Here is a 19,083-nt window from a genome sequence, read left to right on the forward strand (position 1 = left end):
ACTTCTCCAGTGAGGAAATGGTCCCCAGCAGACTCATCCATTCCCTCACCAAGCATGTTTCCTTCCCTAGAAAGGCCGACACTTTGTCCAGGCATTGAAGTTGTCGCCCCTGGGACGGAAAAGCCCGAAAAGCCACTGAGTCCATCTGAATCCCCAGATAGACTAAGGATTGAGAAGGAGTCAGATGCGACTTCTCGAGATTCACCAGAAGTCCCAGGGACTTCGATAACGACAGAGTCGTGTGAAGGTCCTTCAGACACCTGTCTTGCGATGAGGCTCGAATAAGCCAGTCGTCTAGGTAGAGAGAGATCCTTATTTCCGCAAGATGGAGCCACCTCGCAACGTTCTTCATAAGAACGGTGAACACCATCGGCGCCGTGCTGAGACCGAAGCAGAGTGCCCTGAATTGGAAAATCTTCCCTTTCAGGACAAACCGCAGGTATTTCCTTGATCGGGGATGGATGGGGACGTGAAAGTATGCGTCCTGAAGGTCTAACGAGACCATCCAATCCCCCGGTCTTAAAGCTGCAAGCACGGATTGAGGTGTCTCCATCTTGAACTTCTGCTTGGTAACGAAGCGATTTAGACTGCTGACATCCAGAACGGGGGGCGCCACCCCCTGACTGCTTCGGCACTAGGAACAGACGGTTGTAAAACCCCGGAGAACTCCGGTCGAAGACCTGTTCCACTGCCTGCTTCTCGATCATTTGATCTAGTAGATCGTGAAGCACTTTCTGCTTTTCTCCCTGATACGACGGAGACAAATCCTTTGGTGTCGAAGACAGCGGGGGTAACATCAGGAAAGGAATTCTGTACCCCTTCTTGACGATGTCCAGAGACCAAGCGTCGGCACCTCTCTCTTCCCAAGCTTTCGCGAAATGTAGAAGCCTGGCTCCTACCGGTGTCTGAAGGACTTCCCTCTCACTTCTTGCTCTTGGAAGGAGCGGGAGTCTTGCCTCTGAAAGAGCCTCTTCCTCGAGGGGCTGGCTTCGAGGAAGAAGCGGATCGAAAGGGCTTCGACTTCTTCAAAGCCGAGGACCCAGAAGACGAAGAAGTAGTAGGCTTCCTAGAAGACTGTGCCAGAAGGTCTTGAGTTGCTTTCTCCTGGAGACTGGCAGCTATGTCCTTTACCATAGACTGGGGGAAGAGATGTTCTGAGAAAGGAGCGAAAAGAAGATCCGCTTTTTGCGCTGGTGAGACCGACTTTGCAGTAAAATTGCAAAAAAGTGCTCTTTTCTTAAGCAGTCCCGTGCTGAAATGAGCAGCCAATTTCCTCAGAACCATCCCTGACGGCCTTGTCCATGCAAGACAATACACTGGACAGCTCCCCCAGACTGATGGAATCAGAACTCCTGGACCTGGCATCCAATACTCCCAGGCACCAGTCAAGAAAATTAAAGACCTCTAGTGTCCTGAAGAGGCCTTTAAGGTGAAAGTCTAACTCGCTATGTGTCCACGAGACCTTCGAGGAAGACAAAAAAGATCTTCTGGTGGCGTCTACAATGCTACCAAAGTCTCCTTGAGCTGAGGCTGGAAGCTTAACTCCGACGTTTTCTCCCGTCTCATACCACATACCAGCTTTGCCACCGAGTCTTGAAGGTGGTAAAGCGAAAGAAGTCTTGCCTGAAGCTTTCCTCTTTTCCATCCAATCATGGACCTTTCTAAAGCTTGCTTCGTAGAAAGCGACTTCTTCATTCTCACAAAGCCCGAGATCTTAGCAGCTTTGGAAGACGAAAACTGAGAGGGAGGAGTACGTGGAGCTTCAGGTTGGAAAGTGTCTGCAAAGACTGACTGAAGTAAACGAGTCAAAACCTTGTAGTCCGTCGAAACTGGAGCCAACTGCTGTTCTTCGTCCACTTCGACGAAAGTGTCACTAACTTCCTCTTCAGACACTGGAGAAGTCGGAGGAAGTAAAGAAGAGTCCCGAGCTTTCTCAAAAGAGAAAGAACGGCGAACAGGAAGAGTTCCCGCCTCCGCTTGTGCTGCGGAAGAGGAAAACTGACGTCCGTAGGCGCGCGTTTGGCGTCCGAAGCCAATCTACTGGCGCCGACAGAAGCGCGCTCAAACGCCGCAGGTGTACACCTGGCGTCCACTTGTGCGCGCTGAGCGTCCACTGGTGCGCGCCGAGCGTCCACTGATGCGCGCCGAGCGTCCACTGGTGCGCGCCGAGCGTCCACTAAAACTCGCTGAGCGTCCACTGGCGCTCGCGAAACTTGCACCGAGTCACGTTCGGCGTCCACTAAAGCGCGTTTGACTTTCACAGAAGCGCGCTCGGCATCTAAAGAAACTCGCTTCTTATCCACAAGTTTCGTAGCAGCGGAAACAACCGCTTCACGAGAGCGAGAAACGAATTTCTCGCCTCCTCTAGAAAGTTGCTGGGGAGCAGAACGAACTCTAGAGGGAGACTCAAACGGAGAGAGAGACGAGCGAGGAGAGGGAGAGGGAGAACGCCTCGACCTCTTCACAGGAAGATTGTCATCCTTCTTACGGCGACGTGGAACAGTCTCTCTCGAAGGAAAAACATCTCGAAGTTGCTGCTGAAGAGACTGGAGAATCTTGCTTGTAGGTGAAGCCTCCTTTTCTGGGGAGGGGCTGATCCTGTGAGCAGGAGAGTGGCGAGGGGACGCCTTCTTGCTACTCCCAGGAACCGCCGCTTCACGCACCTTAGAGCGACTGCGGCGCTCGAAAGAAACATCTAGGGAAGACTCCGCCTCCGAATAATCCTTACGCTTCTTCTGCGGAGGAAAAGCAGCAAACGCACTATCAGGCGACGTGCAAAGTTCCGGAGAACAACTTGGACGTGAAGCGTCCCGAACGCGAGCCGTCCTTTTCAGCGGACGTGATGCGGTATGAGAGCTCCACCCCTTGCGCGGGGAGGAAGCTTCAGAAGAAGAAAAGCACTCCTTGAGAAGACGTGCACGCGCACGCTCCTTGGCAGTCTGGGTATGGTCGTCAGAAGCTGCCGAAGGCACGCCAGATCGGTGGGGGTTCCTCGTAACCCTCCTTCGACTTTCGACATGCTCTCTCCCCGTAATCTGGGAGTCAAGCAGAGGTCTAGGTCTAGAGGCGGAATGAGGCCGATCTGACGCACCCTCCACTACACAAGGGGCACTTTCACTGCACTTCTCTTCACTTTTGCTCTCCAGAGCTAACACTTTTGATTCTAAGTTACGAATCGATTCAAGAATTAGCGATAATGTATTACCTTCTACCGACACTGTCTCAGGGGCCGGAGGCAACACTACAGGGGTAGGAGCATAATCTACAGAAGGAGGGTTAGCAGGAGAATAATTTAAATCTTGCCTACCTGAAACACTTCTGGAGGAAGACCTCCTTAACCTATCTCGCTCAAGTTTCTTAAGATAGGTTTCATACGCCTTCCATTCCGACTCTGTTAGTCTTTCACACTCCTTACAACGACTTTCAAACGTACATTCATTCCCCCTGCAAACTTTACAAACAGAATGTGGGTCTACTGAAGCTTTCAGTAGCCTACCTCTACATTCAGACATGGAACAAAATCTAGCGCTAGCAGAACTAGACCCTGACATCTTGATCAAAGAAAAATCAATACCAAATTCAAATCAAACCAAAGTCAACGTGTGCCAAGCCACCGATCCAATTCAGATACCAAAGAAAAACCAAAAGGGATACTCAAGTAGCTAGTAAGTTTCCAAAATCTGGACGGAGGTGCTGCAAACAGGTGTTTCCAGCACCGGCGACAGAAAAATTAAGAATAGAAAATGGGAATGATTCCTGATACCCGCCTCCCAGCGGTGGGAATGGGTACTAACCACCTGACTCCCACTGCGTGTGTCGTAAGTGTTTAAATTTCTGTCGGATTCGGAAAAATACAGCTATATATATATCTGACAGGTAAGTTTCATGAACAAAGTGGCTGACTGGTACAAATATGTACACGGGTAAAGACAGCAGTTAAATTAAAAAAAAAAAATAATAATAATGCTTAGAACACTTAAACTTTATCAGAAGGCTCCTCTCGACAAAAGTAAGTATGTGAACATTGAGTATCGTATTATATGCACTGGATTTACAAATTACTAGACGGATGAGTCACAGGTATTTTGGGCCAAATACCGAGCACCAAGGAGATTTCATTAAATCTTCAGCTGAAAACCCTTATGGAAATCAGCCTGCAAAGAAAGACAAGCTATGGAAAAGTGTCAAGTACATAAGTATGAGGGAACAGAAAATAAAACCAATACGTACACCTGAATTTACATGTTGAAAGAGACAAGGAATAAATTTGTTCCTTGCTTAAACATTTAAGAGATCATAACATTCTAAAACTGCACTTGGCAAACTTTTCCAAATTTTAGTTGTAGCCAAGATAAAACTCCCACCAAACTGAGCAGTTTTACACACACACAAACAACAACAAAACACTGCTTGCTATAGTATCAGGAGCAAAAATAGCTAGGTTAGGTAAAGAAAAGTACTATAAGGGGTGTTCACCACTGTAGTACATTTTACTGCAACAAACATAAGATAATAATCACTCTACTGCCACTCCTGAATATTTTTATCTTTCAATTCTATTAAGGAAATTATGAATGTACAGCTCAAATGACTCCACAAATGTTGATTCTTGTGTAATTCACCCTTACATCTTATGTCTGCACCATGCACATCTTTCAGATGTTACCAGCAATTACATATCTTATTACATCTATCGCACAATGGCTAACAAATAAAGGGGGTTTAGTTTTAAAATATTATGCATTAATTCTTTACGATTGCTAACCAAAATAACCAGTTCCTGCTCCTGATTTTTCACTAAATGTTTGCTATTCAGAAACCTAGTATAATATAATGAGTAAATAAGAGTCAAAAGTCTGCCATTCACACTGAAAGCCTATTGCTTATATTTTCTCAGCAACAATAAGTGTATAATCTTCATCCACTTTACTTCCTGATAATAGTTGAAAATATCAAACATATCTTACAAAATCTGATATAAAAATATCTATTTATTTTCAAAATCAAGATGTATATTATTTTACAAGAGTTCGGGGGTGGTAGTAATGAAAAACATGAACCTTAATACCTAAGGTGGCAGTAATGAAGAAAAACATGAAACTTACTAAAGTCATCTGGGCCATCTCTTCTGCCGCGGAAATCATTCATATCTCCGCCACTACGCCCTCCTCGACCACCTCTTCCCCCACGGCCACCTCTGTCAAATCCACCTCCGCGATCACCACGTCTAGACTCTGGAAGAATACCATTTACCAGACTTTAAAACAGGCTATCAGCAAGAAATTAAATGTCAAGGTCTAGTATTGCAACTGGCTTTGTAATACTGTAATATATGGACAACCTATACATCTTGTAATAATAAAGATTGTATTAATAAAGATTATCAAAATCCTGTGGGATTCCCTTCCATTTTACCTGCAATATCGACTCTAATGTGCTTATCGATAAACAGAGCTCCATCATAGTTTAGTGCATCTTCTAAACTTGCTGAATCTTCAAATTCGACATAACAGAAACCTTTGAATTTCCCAGTTTCCATATCATGTACCAGTCTTACGGATCGGACCTGAAAAGGAAGCCTGGTTAGACGTAGCATTGAAATGTTATGATAATAAAAGAAAGCCTCAAAGATCATATTAAATAAATGTCCTTTAAGGACTCTACTACTCATAAGATAAAAATTAACGAATAATTATTTCCTAAATGATTATGAATTCATACTAACTGGGATAATGCTTCACTGAAACCCCCCAACATAATACCAATGCAAGATACCACATTAAAATCTTGTGAATTTTACAATCTTAGAAGTGTCAATATCCTGCCACTTTCATACCATTAATTTCTGATATATCTGAGAATAGCTGTTAAGCAATGTTCTGGGGGTTCTAAGAACAAAAGCTTTTTCCGGCTTCATTACGAAAAGATAATTTTATGATAGAAGGCTAAATATTTGTGCTGAGATTAAACAAACTATACTTGCAAGGTTGCTTTCTCTGATAAATATAAAGGAAATTCTTTTTGAAACAATCATATTTCCTTAAAAATTAAGGATACCTACTATACCCAGGATTTCAAGGGGATCTTTATCAACATGTCCAACAGAAAAAAAAGTGAAAACGTCTAAGTATTTTTGGACCTTCTCCACAGGGCAATCTTGCTAGACTTGGTTCTAAGCTTTCTGAGTATTTTAGTGTTTCTAAGATATTTTAGATAATTCAGGAAAACCCTCCTACAGCACAAGACATCATACTAACAGACGACTCCTTCCATCAAACAGAGATCTATACTACATTGCCAGGGAGTTTGCCAAGTTATTGCATAAGCTCTTGGTATGGTTCATCAGATCCTTCTCTTGGAGTGGTTGTTGCACTCAAGCGTCTGCAAGGCCATGAGGAGAGTGCAGGAGCTGCCATAGCTGGATCTGCTTGCTATAGTGTTGAATGTCAGACTATCGCAGTACTGTTTCCTGCAGCTGGGGTCATAGCATGATCTGGACAAGTTTCCATAATTTAGAATGCTAAAACAGATTCTACCTAAGATTTTGAATGTCAGCAAATGCTCAGATGACCGTTCTGCAGTTCTTCAGATGACACTAATCACCTACTTAACAGCAACAGTGGTTCCCAGACCTCCTGCATCTTGTTGAAGAGTCCTAGTTCCAAAAGTTTTAGTCATATAGTTATTGCATTTTCATATTGGTCGTTATCTAGCGTTGTCTGAAAACTTTTTGCCGGTAGCTGCAAAATCTACTGCCAACCCTTAGGTCCTCTATCAGCAAAAGTAAACGAGAGTTGTGGCATGGTCTGCTTGAGGCTTCCGCTCTTGTAATACCACTTTGTCTACTACATATCATAATGCCCCTCCACCTCTTCAGTCTTCCTCCAGCAAGGTTTAGACTTTTAATATGATAGACACACTTTGAACCTGTTTGTCATTTTGGTCAGTACAACCGTGGAGCTACTATCAAATCTCTAAGTTGAGACCTATGGTGCTGCAGCCTTACTAGCTCTCCTTATTAGCCCTTGAAGCTGTTGCTTTTCTGGATCTGGCCATTACAACTTTCCCGAGTGCCCATGCATCCTTTACACGTCAGTGGGCTCCAATTAACCAGCCTGAGAGGAGCCTTTTTTAGGCTCCAAGGTCTGGTTAAACTAATCTTTTCTCCTATCCTATCCAATTACTTTTGGGCTTTCTCATTCCAACAGTTGGTCCTCAGTAGGTATTTTTAGTTTGTCTTGGAGTTAGTGGGTGACAACAGTCTTCTACTAAAAATGGCTCTTTCTTGGACACCTTTGGTATTCTTCCCATGTCCCTGCAGATAATCAATTTTGATCAGTCCCTTTACTTGAGTAAACAGAAATATCCTAACCTCTATTTTCAATTGGTTCTGCAGTCATTTACCTGGGTTATTTAGAAGTTTCACATGATGTCTCACAACTCACGACTGATGACTCAAATCATCTGAGCATCTCCTTTCTGGTTTATAAGTATGATCTGGAACTATGGTCTGAAACTATCTGCTATCCTTAGAGTCTAAGGCTTCTTGAGTAACCAGGACACTTTCCTAAGACTTTCTCTAGGTGTTGTGACCAACAAATTATTTGATGTTTATTTGTTACTACTACGTACTTATTGTAGCAGGTCATGTGCAACCAACTGAGGGGAGGGGGACATCTGAGTCTTTATACATATTATGACTTCACACTCAACTATGGTGCAGATGGAGGCATTCCCTGGAGCACCTGCCACTGTGCTACCTTGGGTTATGTCTTCCAAAGTGAATCCATTGTCTACAGAAGCACACATGATTTCAAGAGGGTATAATTGGCTCCACTGTCCATCATCAGGGACTGGACTTCTTGCAGCTTGATCCATAGTTTTTATTTAAAGGAGTCTTGTGCTTCATTCTTTGTACTAAATTGCAAATCAAGCCATTCATGATTAACCCTTACGGGACAGGTAAATATATCAATATGCAGCTCCTCAGGCTGGGTAAACTTTGAGTCACTTTAAAAAAAAACACACACACATCAATGGAATGCAGACAGTGAAAAGAAAAAAAAAATCTCAAAAATTTTCCCTACCTTCCATGAGAAGTTGATAATGGCTATTTACAACTGTGTGTGGGACCTCTTTTAAAAGAAAATAGTAAATTTTACCATCTTCTGTTTTTTCTAATAAATTATTTTATTTTATTTCGTAAAATTATAATTACAGCTTACACTATCAAAACTGATAAGAAATGAAATAAGTAACAAATTCATAGCATATTTGTTGAAATATATTTACGTAAATTTACCAAAAATGAAATTTTTGAAAGTAAAATGTATTTTTCCCTAACCATACAAACCTGGAGTCCTTTACTTAGGATAGATTGCAGCTCAGCCGAAGCTACCGGCTAATACATTCTTTTACATACCGAGGTACCTACCTGCCCGGCGGTGGGGAAGTACCACCTCCCCACCAGCTCACTGAGTCGTCACTTTGATTACAACCAGAACTTTGATGATAACCCCTGAATCAAGGGGGTGGGTGTTTGGCGAGACCATAAAAGTAAAGGACTCCCGGTTTGTATGGTTGGGGAAAAATACATTTTACTTTCAAAAATGTCATTTGTTCCTACATCGTATACAAACCTTCCATCTTTTACTTAGGAGACTCATCCTAAGGTAGGGATGGAAGTCCTTCACCCCACGAGCCATGGTAAATACGACCTGATGGCTGACGGCCTGGGTATCAAAGGCGTGAGCGTAGAACTCTCTCTGGCAACCAAAACCAGGCTATATAATTATAACAGGTTTGTTGGGTTGCAGCAACCCCCCCCTCGGAAAGGAGTGTGGAGACTGACTTTTGTGTGTCTACAGAAAAAACCCCTAGTCGGACATGGAATGCTTACCAGTGTCGTAATCGGTGCCGGAGAAAGGGTTTCGATGCTGTGACCCAAAGTAAGGGGGAAAAGGTGAAAAGAAAATAGGCCAGTCATACTCTCACATTCACCCCCCGGCTGATACGGAACCTCGATTCGATACTTCCGACCTCTGAGGGCACGGAGGCAGCTAACCCACTTGCTGAGCGGCTACCACAGGACCAAGGTCAGTTGCGTCGCGGTAGCTGTGAGTACAGTCTCTAAGGTAGAACCTGGTGAAGGTGGAAGGGCGAGACCATGTGCCAGCTTCCATCACCTGGGTAACAGAGGTTCTTCTTAAAGGCAAGAGATGTGTTCATTCCACGCACATCATGAGCCTTCAGTCGACTGGTACCAGCAATGGAGAAGATGGAGGGGAGAGAGTACGGCAAATCACCTCTTGAATCCCATGTGAAATGGTATTCCTCGTAACCCTCTTCTTTGACGGGCCCGTACTTACAAAGAGATGTTGTACGGTGGGTCGAGTAGAACTGGTCCGTTGGAGATAGTGCCTCAGTGTTCTCAGAGGACAGAGAAGTAGCTCATCTGGGTCTTTGGTTACTGTGCTCAGGCTCATAATCTGGAACGAAGAAAACTGAGAATCAACCTGGGATGGATTCTAGGTTTTCGCAACAAACTCAGGGATGAAGCTGAAGCAGGCATTGGTCTAGCGCTCAGTATGAGCAACAGTATAAGCTAAGCCATGAAGCTCGATGACTCGCTTGGAGGAAGCAAGGGCGAGAAGAAAAACCGTTTTCAGGGTGAGATCCCTATCAGATGCCAGGGATAACAGTTCATACAGAGCTCTCTTCAAAGACCCAAAGACAGCAACGATGTCCTAGGGGGGAGGCTTTGCCAATACCGGAGTGCAACCCTGTTCAAAGCTTGGTATGTGCACAGAGTGTTCCTCCGAGGAAGAGAGATCGATTCCCTTCAGTCTGAGGACTTGGCTCAAGGCCGAGCGACAGCCTTTCACCGCCGAGACCGAAAGGAGCGTCTCTCTCCGGAGGTAGAGTAAGAAGTCTGCAATCAAGGGGATAGAGGCTCCGAGAAGAGAACAGCCTCTCCGATAACACCAACCACAGAAGATGGCCCACTTGGTCTAATAGACAGACGTTGAGGACTTCCTGAGGTATCCTGACATTGCTGTCGTAACCTCTCGCGAAAAGCCTTTCGCTGTGAAGAGCTGCTGGATAACCTCCACACTTGAAGATGTAAAAAGCTCACCGCGTTGTGGAAGATCCTCACGTGGTTGGCATAGGAGGTCAGGGAGTGGCGGAAGCACTCTTGGAGTCTCTACCAGCAGAAGTAGGTCTGGGTACCATTCTACACAAGGCCATTTCGGCACTACTAGTGTCATGGACAGGGAAGGTGTGGATTGCACTCGATTCAACACCTGCCTGATCAGGCAAAATGACAGAAAAGCATAGATGTCTAGGCCGTCCCAGGGGTGCTGGAATGTGTCCTCAAACGCCGCTGCTGGATCTGGAACTGGAGAGCAGTAAATCAGTAACTTCCGATTTAGAGTGGTAGCGAACAGGTCTATTGTTGGGGAACCCCACAAAGTCAAGGCTTTGTTTGCTATCCGGGGAGCCAAAGTCCATTTGGAGCCAACGATCTGTGCCCTCCTGCTCAGAGACACGGTACTGCCTTGACAGTTCACGAATGCTGCTACGGTGGTGTTCTTGCTCATCAGCGCCACCGAGTGACCTGTCAGAAGTGCTGTAGTGCCAGGAAGGCAGCTCGAAGTTCCAGCACGTTGATATGATTTCGACGTTCCTGGTCGGACCATAAGCCCGAAGCCAGGTGTTGCAGTAAGTGCACGCCCCATCCTTCCTTGGATGCATCTGTAAACATGAGCAGATCAGGTGGACGAGACTGGAGAGGGGAGCCCCTCAACAGGTTCGCGTCGTCCATTCGAGATCGGAGCACATGTTCTCCTCCACTGGGACTAGTTCACGGGGAGAATCCTGACTTTGCGACCAACACTTCGAAAGCGTTCCAGTCTTTCCGGTGTCGGAAAGGCTTTCCCTGCAATGGTGTCGAGGATCATACTGAGATACACCAGTTGTTGAGAGGGCTCTAGAGAGGATTTCTTGCGGTTCACCATGTTCCGCAGATCGTGACAAAAAGCCAGAACCCTGTAGTTCCATCGTGGGCGCGAGTATCAGCCAATCGTCTAAGTAACGCAATAGATGAATGCCCTGGCGATGAGCCCATGTCGACACTAGGGTGAACACCCGAGTGAAGACTTGCGGAGCTGTAGAGACCAAAACATAGGACCTTGAATTGGAACACTGTCCGCTACAACAAGACGAAGATACTTTCTGGACAACGGATGGATTGGGATCTGGAAGCATGCGTCTTTTAGGTTGATCATCACCATGTAATCCAGAGGACGAATGGCCTGTCTGACTGTGCTGGGGGTCTCCATCCTGAACACCCCTTTCAGGACTGAAAGGTCGATGACCGGTCTCAGCCTCCAGACGCCTTCTTTAAAAAGAGTCGACTGAAGAAGCCTAGAGACTCATCGAGGACCTCCTCGAGAGCATCCTTCCCCAGCATGTCCTGGACTTCCGCATGAAGGGCAAGATCCTTCGTTGATCCCTGACGATAGGATGATGACATCTTCAGGGGTTGAATCAGAGGAGGGGGAGAGTTGATGAACAGCGTGCAATACCTGTGTTGAAGGACGGTCAGCGTCCAATCCTCCGCCTCGTGGTAGTGCCACCTCGTTCATCTGGCTTGCAGGCATCTCCCCACAGGTGGCAGGGTGGGGAGAGTGCTCTCCTCACTGGTCGCGGCGGACTCTCTCCCTCTTGCCACGTTTGCCTCGCCCTCGACCACCCCTGGTTGAAAAGGGCTGCCGACCTCTCTGCCGCAGAGTGGTGGAGGCAGTGGGAAAGGGATCAGTCCTGGCAGGAGGGTGAGAAATCCTCCTAGATGGAGAGCCAGGGTGACGTCAAGCAGAAACAGCAGGAGGTTGGGGTCGACAGCAGGATGCTGCGCGGTGCAGCAGAGAATCCCGGCTTGCTCTCCTGAAGTTTCCGATCACCTCGTTTACATCCAAGGATGGAAAGAGGGTGGATCCCTGAAAGAAGGCATTCCTCAGGTCGGTCATTTCCTGAGGGTCCACAGCTTGATCAAGCCTTGATGAGACGGCGTCCCTGCGCTTCAGCACCAGATTGGCCCAGAGGTTGGCAAGCTGGTGGACTAAGAACTTCATAGCCTTACCTCCTGACAAAACAAGGTCATGGAGCTGACAGGCCATGTCCGCTTGCTTGTCAGGCTGCTGTGGAGTCTTAGAGGTGACAAGAAAGCCCACTGTGCCACCCCACTTGTGGCAGCTTAGGGATAGTAAATCCCCTTAACTGCTCTCCCAACTTCCAAAGAGTAATCGGAAGGGGGGGAGCTGGAAGGTCATATGAAGGAGAAGGAGACCCTTTGTGGCCTTGCTCTCAAGGAAGAGTCGGGGAATGACGACCCCTAATCAAAGGTGAAAGCCAATAAGGCTGCCTTTAGGAAGGCTGGGTTGCAGCTTTACGAGGATCCCGAGGTAGAGGTGGGACCTCGGAGGAGGAGCAGACGATGGAAGTTCCGAGAAGCGGGTACTCTGACTCAGACGGTCTCTGTTTTCCGTGTCGAAACCTTTCAAAAAAAAAAAAAAAAAAAAAAAAAAAAAAAAAAAAAAAAAAAAAAAAAAAAAAAAATGATATTGTTGTTACAATAAAGTTTCATACATACTTACCTGGCAGATATATACATAGCTAAGACTCCGTCGTCCCCGACAGAAATTCAAATTTCGCGCCACTCGCTACAGGTAGGTCAGGTGATCTACCGGCCTGCCCTGGGCGGCAGGACTAGGAACCATCCCCGTTTTCTATCATATTTTCTCTCTTCCACCTGTCTCCTGCGGGGAGGCTGGGTGGGCCTTTAATTGTATATATCTGCCAGGTAAGTATGTATGAAACTTTATTGTAACATAACAATATCATTTTCATACAATCAACTTACCTGTCAGATATATACATAGCCGATTGGCACCTTTCGGTGGAGGGTAAGAGACGCTACTATATGGAATAGACAGGTAAACAACATATGTTGTAGGTATAAATAAAACCTTGGTTCCTACCTGATAGGTGGTAGACTTCATGGGTGTTTGCCCAGTAGTCTGCATCACCTCAAGAAACTTTAGCGAGATATATGATCTATGGCCAAGAGTTCTTGTGGGTCTGCCAATGGGGTCTTATCCGCTTACTCGGCAGAGCCTGAAAGGACTTTGTCAATGGGTGCTGATCCACTTATATGACAATACACCTTATGAAGGAGCACACAACCAATCCCGACCACCTGATCCTAACCATATGTTAGAACTAAGGATTGTTCCGAGTTATCCCCGAACTCGTCACAACAACCGTAACTCAAAACCACTACGCACACATACATAATTTCTAAAAAAAAAAATTATACTCATCTAATTAGATATGACAAGATTCTCTTACTGAACAACATAGACGGCCGCCCGTGCTAAACCAAGTCCTCCATTGTTCGAAGAGACTCCAGACCATATCCAAAAAGAAGAAAAGTATATACTTTTAAGGATTGGTGTCGGCTCCCGTACCCAGAATCGTATCCGCCGATACGAAAGGACCTAGAGAAAAACACTTCTCATATGTCACACGAACGTCTTTCAAGTAATGAGATGCAAATACTGAGTTGCATCTCCAAAATGTCGTATCTATGATGTTTTTAAGCGACATATTCTTATGAAACGAGAGAGACGTCGCTACTGCTCCACTTCATGAGCTTTAACTCTCAACAGTCGTAACTGTTCGTCAGAACAGACCTTATGCGCGTCTGTAATGACGTTCCTCACAAAGAATGCCAGCGCATTCTTGGACATCAGTCTTGTGGGGTCTTTTACCGCGCACCAAAGACCTTGTCTAGAGCCTCCCATCTGATGCTTTCTCTGAATGTAAAACTTTAGAGCTCTTACAGGGCATAGAGATCTTTCTGCTTCTCTTCCTACGAGACTCGAATCTGCCTTGTGACTTCAAAAATGACTTAGGCCAGGATTCGAGGGATTCTCATTCTTAGCTAAAAACAGTGTCTTAAACGAGCAAATAGCTGAGTCTCCCTTGAAACCTACTTTATCTTGCAGAGCATGTAATTCACTAACTCTCTTTGCCGTAGCTAAAGATAATAGGAATAGGCATTTTCTGGTGATGTCTCGAAACGAAGCCAGATGAGGAGGTTCGAATCTTTCAGATGAAAGAAACTTGAGGACCACGTCTAGGTTCCAGTTCGGAGGGACCGGTTCCTTCGACTTTGAAGTCTCAAATGACCTTATGAGATCGTGGAGATCTTTATTATCTGCCAGATCTAATCCTCTATTCCTGAAGACAGCCGAGAGCATACTTCTGTATCCCTTTATTGTGGATACAGCTAGATGAGATTGCTCTCTCAGGAATAGAAGGAAATCAGCAATTTCCGCTATAGAGGTAGTGGAGGAGGACAACTTCTTAGATCTACACCACCTTCTAAAAACCTCCCACTTCGATTGATATACTTTCGTAGTGGAGGTTCTGCGTGCTCTCACGATCGCGCTTGCCACTTCGCGAGAAAACCCTCTCGCTCTGACGAGTCTTTCGATAGTCGAAAGGCAGTCAGAGCGAGAGCGGGGAGGTTTTGATGGTACCTCTTGAAGTGCAGTTGTCTGAGAAGATCCGTCCTTCTTGGTAGGGATCTTGGAAAGTCTACGATCCACTCTACCACCTCCGAGAACCAATCTTGGGCCGGCCAAAAGGGGGCTATCAATGTCATCCTCGTCTCCTTTGACGCCACAAACTTTTTCATTACTAATCCCAGGATTTTGAAAGGAGGAAAAGCATATACGTCTACTCGAGACCAATCTAGCAGGAAGGCGTCTACCATAAGAGCTCTTGGATCTTCCGCGACCGAGCAAAAGACTGCCAGAGATCTTGACACACTTCCTCGTGTAGGGTCCACTCTGTATGAAGGACCTGGTTCCTCCTGCTGAGTCTGTCCGCCCTCACATTCTTTACTCCCTGCACGAACCTTGTCAGAAGGGAGATGTTCCTGTGAGACGTCCAAAGCAAAAGGTCTCTCGTCAGTTCGTAAAGGAACGAGGAGTGAGTCCCTCCCTGTTTTCGAATGTAGGCAAGTGCGGTGGTGTTGTCCACGTTTACTTGCACTACTTTGTTCGACACCAGAGGTTCTAGACTCTTCAAAGCCAGATGCACGGCGAAGAGCTCTTTGCAGTTTAATGTGCCAAGTCACCTGCGCTGGTTCCCAGGTGCCTGACACCTCCTTCGAGCCTAATGTTGCTCCCCAACCTTTCTCCGACGCGTCGGAGTACAACACTAGGTCTGGGTTCTGTGTACTTAGAGAGATCCCTTTGTTCTCTTCCAGAGGGGGCAACCACCATTCCAGGTGCGATCTTATCTCTACTGGAATGGGAAAGACGTCCGAAAGTTGTCCAGTTTTCCAACTCCAAGACTTCTTGAGGAAGAATTGAAGCGGACGTAAATGAAGTCTTCCTAGTGGGAAGAACTGTTCGAGCGAGGAAAGGGTCCCTAGAAGGCTCAACCATTCCCTCGCCGACGTATGTTCCTTCCTTAAGAAGAGAGAGACTATCCGCAAACCTTTTGCGATTCTCTCTAGCGAAGGAAATACTCGAAAACCCCGAGAATCCATCCGAATCCCCAGATAGACTAAGTCCTGTCTGGGGGTCAGCTGCGACTTCTCGAGGTTCACGAGCAATCCCAACGCTTTGATCAGATCTAAAGTTAACTTCAGGTCCTCCAAACACTGTCTCTCTGATCTGGCCCTGATGAGCCAGTCGTCCAGATACAGAGATATTTTTACTCCTTTGAGGTGAAGAAACCTCGCCACATTCTTCATCAGGCTTGTGAAGACCTGAGGAGCTGTGGACAGGCCGAAACATAAGGCTCTGAACTGAAAGATCCTTCCCCCCGTCATGAAACGGAGGTACTTCTTTGATGAAGGGTGGATCGGGACGTGAAAGTAGGCGTCCTGGAGATCTAGAGACACCATCCAATCTCCTTGTCGTAATGACGCAGGACTGAAGCAGAAGTCTCCATGGAGAACTTCTCCTTCCGAACAAATTTGTTCAGAGAGCTGACGTCCAGTACTGGTCTCCAGCCTCCCGAGGCTTTCGCAACCAGAAAAAAGGCGATTGTAAAACCCCGGGGAGTTTTTGATCTAGTACTAGTGTTCTATCGCTCTCTTGTCCCACATTTGTTCCACCATCGATCGAAGAGTATCCCTCAGCACAGGATCCTTGTACTTGGCCGTTAGTTCCCTTGGTATTGACGTTAGGGGAGGAGTGTTCAGGAAAGGGATACGATATCCCTTCCTTATTATAGCCAACGATGACGCGTCTGCGTTTATAAGTGTCCAGGCCTCCACAAATCCCAGGAGCCTGGCACCTACTGGTGTTTGGAGGAGAGAAGCTTCATTTTCCCTTTTTAAAGGGACGAAAGGCAGACCTACCTCTCTTCTCCGGAGCCTTCCTTCTTGCGGGAGGTCTGGAGGTCGGACCACCTCGAAAGGGCTGAACCGATGTACTCGGTCCTTCTTGTCAGATGTAGAGCAGGCTTCTTCTTCCTTGCTGACTGCGTCAGAAGATCCTGAGTCGCCTTCTCAGTTAATGAATGAGCAATGTCCTTCACCAACTGAGAAGGGAACAAAAAGTCAGACAAAGGCGAATACAGCAGCGCTGCCCTCTGAGCGTGGGAGACTGCCTTGGTTAAAAAGGCACCATATACCGTCCTCTTCTTTAGAAGACCTGCTCCAAACAATGAGGAGATTTCAAAAGAGCCATCCTGTACCGCTTTGTCTATACAAGACAATATGCACAAAAGGGCTTCCGGTTCGATTCCTTCCGAATCATGGGCTTTCTTGGACATCACCCCAAGGGACCAATCTAAGAAGTTGAAAACTTCCAATACATGAAAGAGTCCCTTGAGGAGATGGTCCAGTTCAGAAATGCCCCACGTAATCCGTGCCGAGTTGAGACCACCTTGTCGACGTGAAGCGTCAACTAAGGTCGAAAAGTCTGCTTCTGACGTAGACGGGAGAGCAATACCCATATTCTCTCCCGTCTGATACCAAATGCCTCTTTTACCAGCTAGTCTCGCTGGAGGCATGCAGAAGACCGTTCTTACTAAGTCTTTCTTAGACTTCATCCACGAGTCTAATGATTGTAGAGCCCTCTTCATAGAAATGGTGGGCTTCATTTTGAGAAAAGATGAAGACTTCTTCGTCTTAGCACTCGAAAACAGAGCGCGGAGAAGGAGGAGCGGCAGGAGTCAATTCGTCTCCATACTCCTCAAGAAGCAAGGCAGTCAAAACTTTATAGTTTCGACAGTCTATTTCTTCCTTCCTTGATATTGCATCCTCCGAGTTTTCCTTTCCAACTCGGGATCTAAATGAGTCTCCGCTCCCCTTTCTGTACGTTCCTCCTCTGGAGGAGACAAACTCCTAATAGGAGAGGGGCTAAGGGAATGATATTCTTTCCTCTTCCCCGCTTTAATAGCCTTGGAAGGCGCCAAAAGCTCAGGCTTCTCTCGATAAAAAGAAGACGCTTCCCGCTTGGATGACGCTTCTCGTCCGCCAAGCGTCCTGGCTGACGTCTCCTGCTTACTTGGCTGCTGACGTCCGGATGACGCCTCGCGCCTGGAAGACGCTCCGCTCTCAAAAGGCGTCCTACTTGGCGCCAAAATATTGGTCGGAGCTTCACGTCTACCAACAGCTCTCAAAGACGCTTCATGTCTAAAAGACGTCTCATCACGTCTCTCTGGCGTTACGAACTTTCGTAAGCAACCGCTCTCGCTCTCGAACCCGAAGCTTCTGTAAGATGTTTGGAAGCTTCACGTCTGCATGACGCTTCTCGTTTAGCAGGGGAGAGAGGACGAGACTTCTTGATTGGAAGCGCAACGTCCTTCCTACGAGGCGCTAAAACTCCCACTAGAGAGGTCAGTTGCTCTTGAACTGCCATAATTATTCTCCTTGAAGCTTCTCCCACGTCAACTGCATGACGCCTTTCGTCATCACTCGGGGGAGAAGTAGGAAAGGGGTACTTCTGCGTACCGTCGTCGGTGACGCTGACGAGCCTACCCGTTCGCCAAAACAAATTCTTAGGTTGACAATAGAAGAGGGAGCGTCATCTGAGAAACGCTCTGGGCTCGAATCAATTTCGGGTTCTTTCATATGACGCTTCAGAGGTCTCGATAAATTCGACTCCTTCCACCCTCGTTTAGGTGAGGGAGAGGGAGAAGGATGATGAGAAAACACTCACGAAGGACGCTTTTTCTAGAGCGCCCTTGAGCAGCCTGCCACGAAACAGAGCTAGCTGAAGGGACGTCTGACCGTTGGGGATTCCCCACGACCTCCTTAAGCTTTCGACTTTCCTTCTCCTCTGGGCATGGGAGCTTGGAAGAGGTCTAGGCCTGGGAGCGTCGCAGGGACGATCAAACGCCCCCTCCACAACACTGGGAGAACTCACTTCACTGTAATGCTCACTTTCACTAGCCTTACCTTGTAAGTCCGCCATTTTGGACTTCATGTCTCGAATCGTAGCTTTCAGATCGGCGATTTCCGAGGCCGATTCCGAAAGTACACTTTGTGAATGAGAAACATAGGGAGAATCTAAATCAGTAGGATTAGAATTATCAGTAAAAGGCTCAATAGGCCTTGAACTCACACCTTTCAGACGTCTAACCCTATCCCTCTCTAACTTCTTCAAATAAGAAGTTAAAGTCTTCCACTCTTCTGCATTTAATCCCTCGCATTCATTACAAGTATTATTAGCAGAACACTGAAACCCCCTACATTTACGGCATACAGTGTGAGGATCAACCGAAGCTTTCGGTATCCTCACCCTGCAGCCTACATTCACACACATTCTCACACTCACATTTGAATCAGACATACTGAGAAAAATCCAAAAAGCAATTCCAAAAACAGTCCACAGTAGCGAATGCCAAAAACACGATCCAGATACGTCACCAAAAAGCCGAGAAACGATGATCAAAGGATGAAATAAGAATCTAAGTCAGGAGGTAATAGCAACAATGTTGATACCACCGGCGACAGAGAAAATATGATAGAAAACGGGGATGGTTCCTAGT

At 46.4% G+C, this 19,083-nt stretch overlaps 1 protein-coding gene across 4 annotated transcripts in view; it reads right to left on the bottom strand.

Annotated features, from left to right (window-relative positions):
• The window catches only part of LOC135200442 (eukaryotic translation initiation factor 4H-like), a 63,958-nt gene that overhangs the window by 23,052 nt on the left and 21,823 nt on the right, over positions 1–19,083 (bottom strand). For all 4 annotated transcript variants that reach the window (XM_064229077.1, XM_064229078.1, XM_064229080.1 and 1 more), the window contains exons 3-4: positions 5,416–5,566; positions 5,106–5,234 (exon numbers count right to left, since the gene is read on the bottom strand). In XM_064229077.1, coding sequence (XP_064085147.1) covers positions 5,106–5,234; positions 5,416–5,566 — 280 coding nt within the window. The remainder of the gene's footprint in view (positions 1–5,105; positions 5,235–5,415; positions 5,567–19,083) is intronic.

Source organism: Macrobrachium nipponense, chromosome 26 (assembly GCF_015104395.2).
Source record: "Macrobrachium nipponense isolate FS-2020 chromosome 26, ASM1510439v2, whole genome shotgun sequence".
NCBI classification, from domain to species: Eukaryota; Metazoa; Arthropoda; class Malacostraca; order Decapoda; family Palaemonidae; genus Macrobrachium; species Macrobrachium nipponense.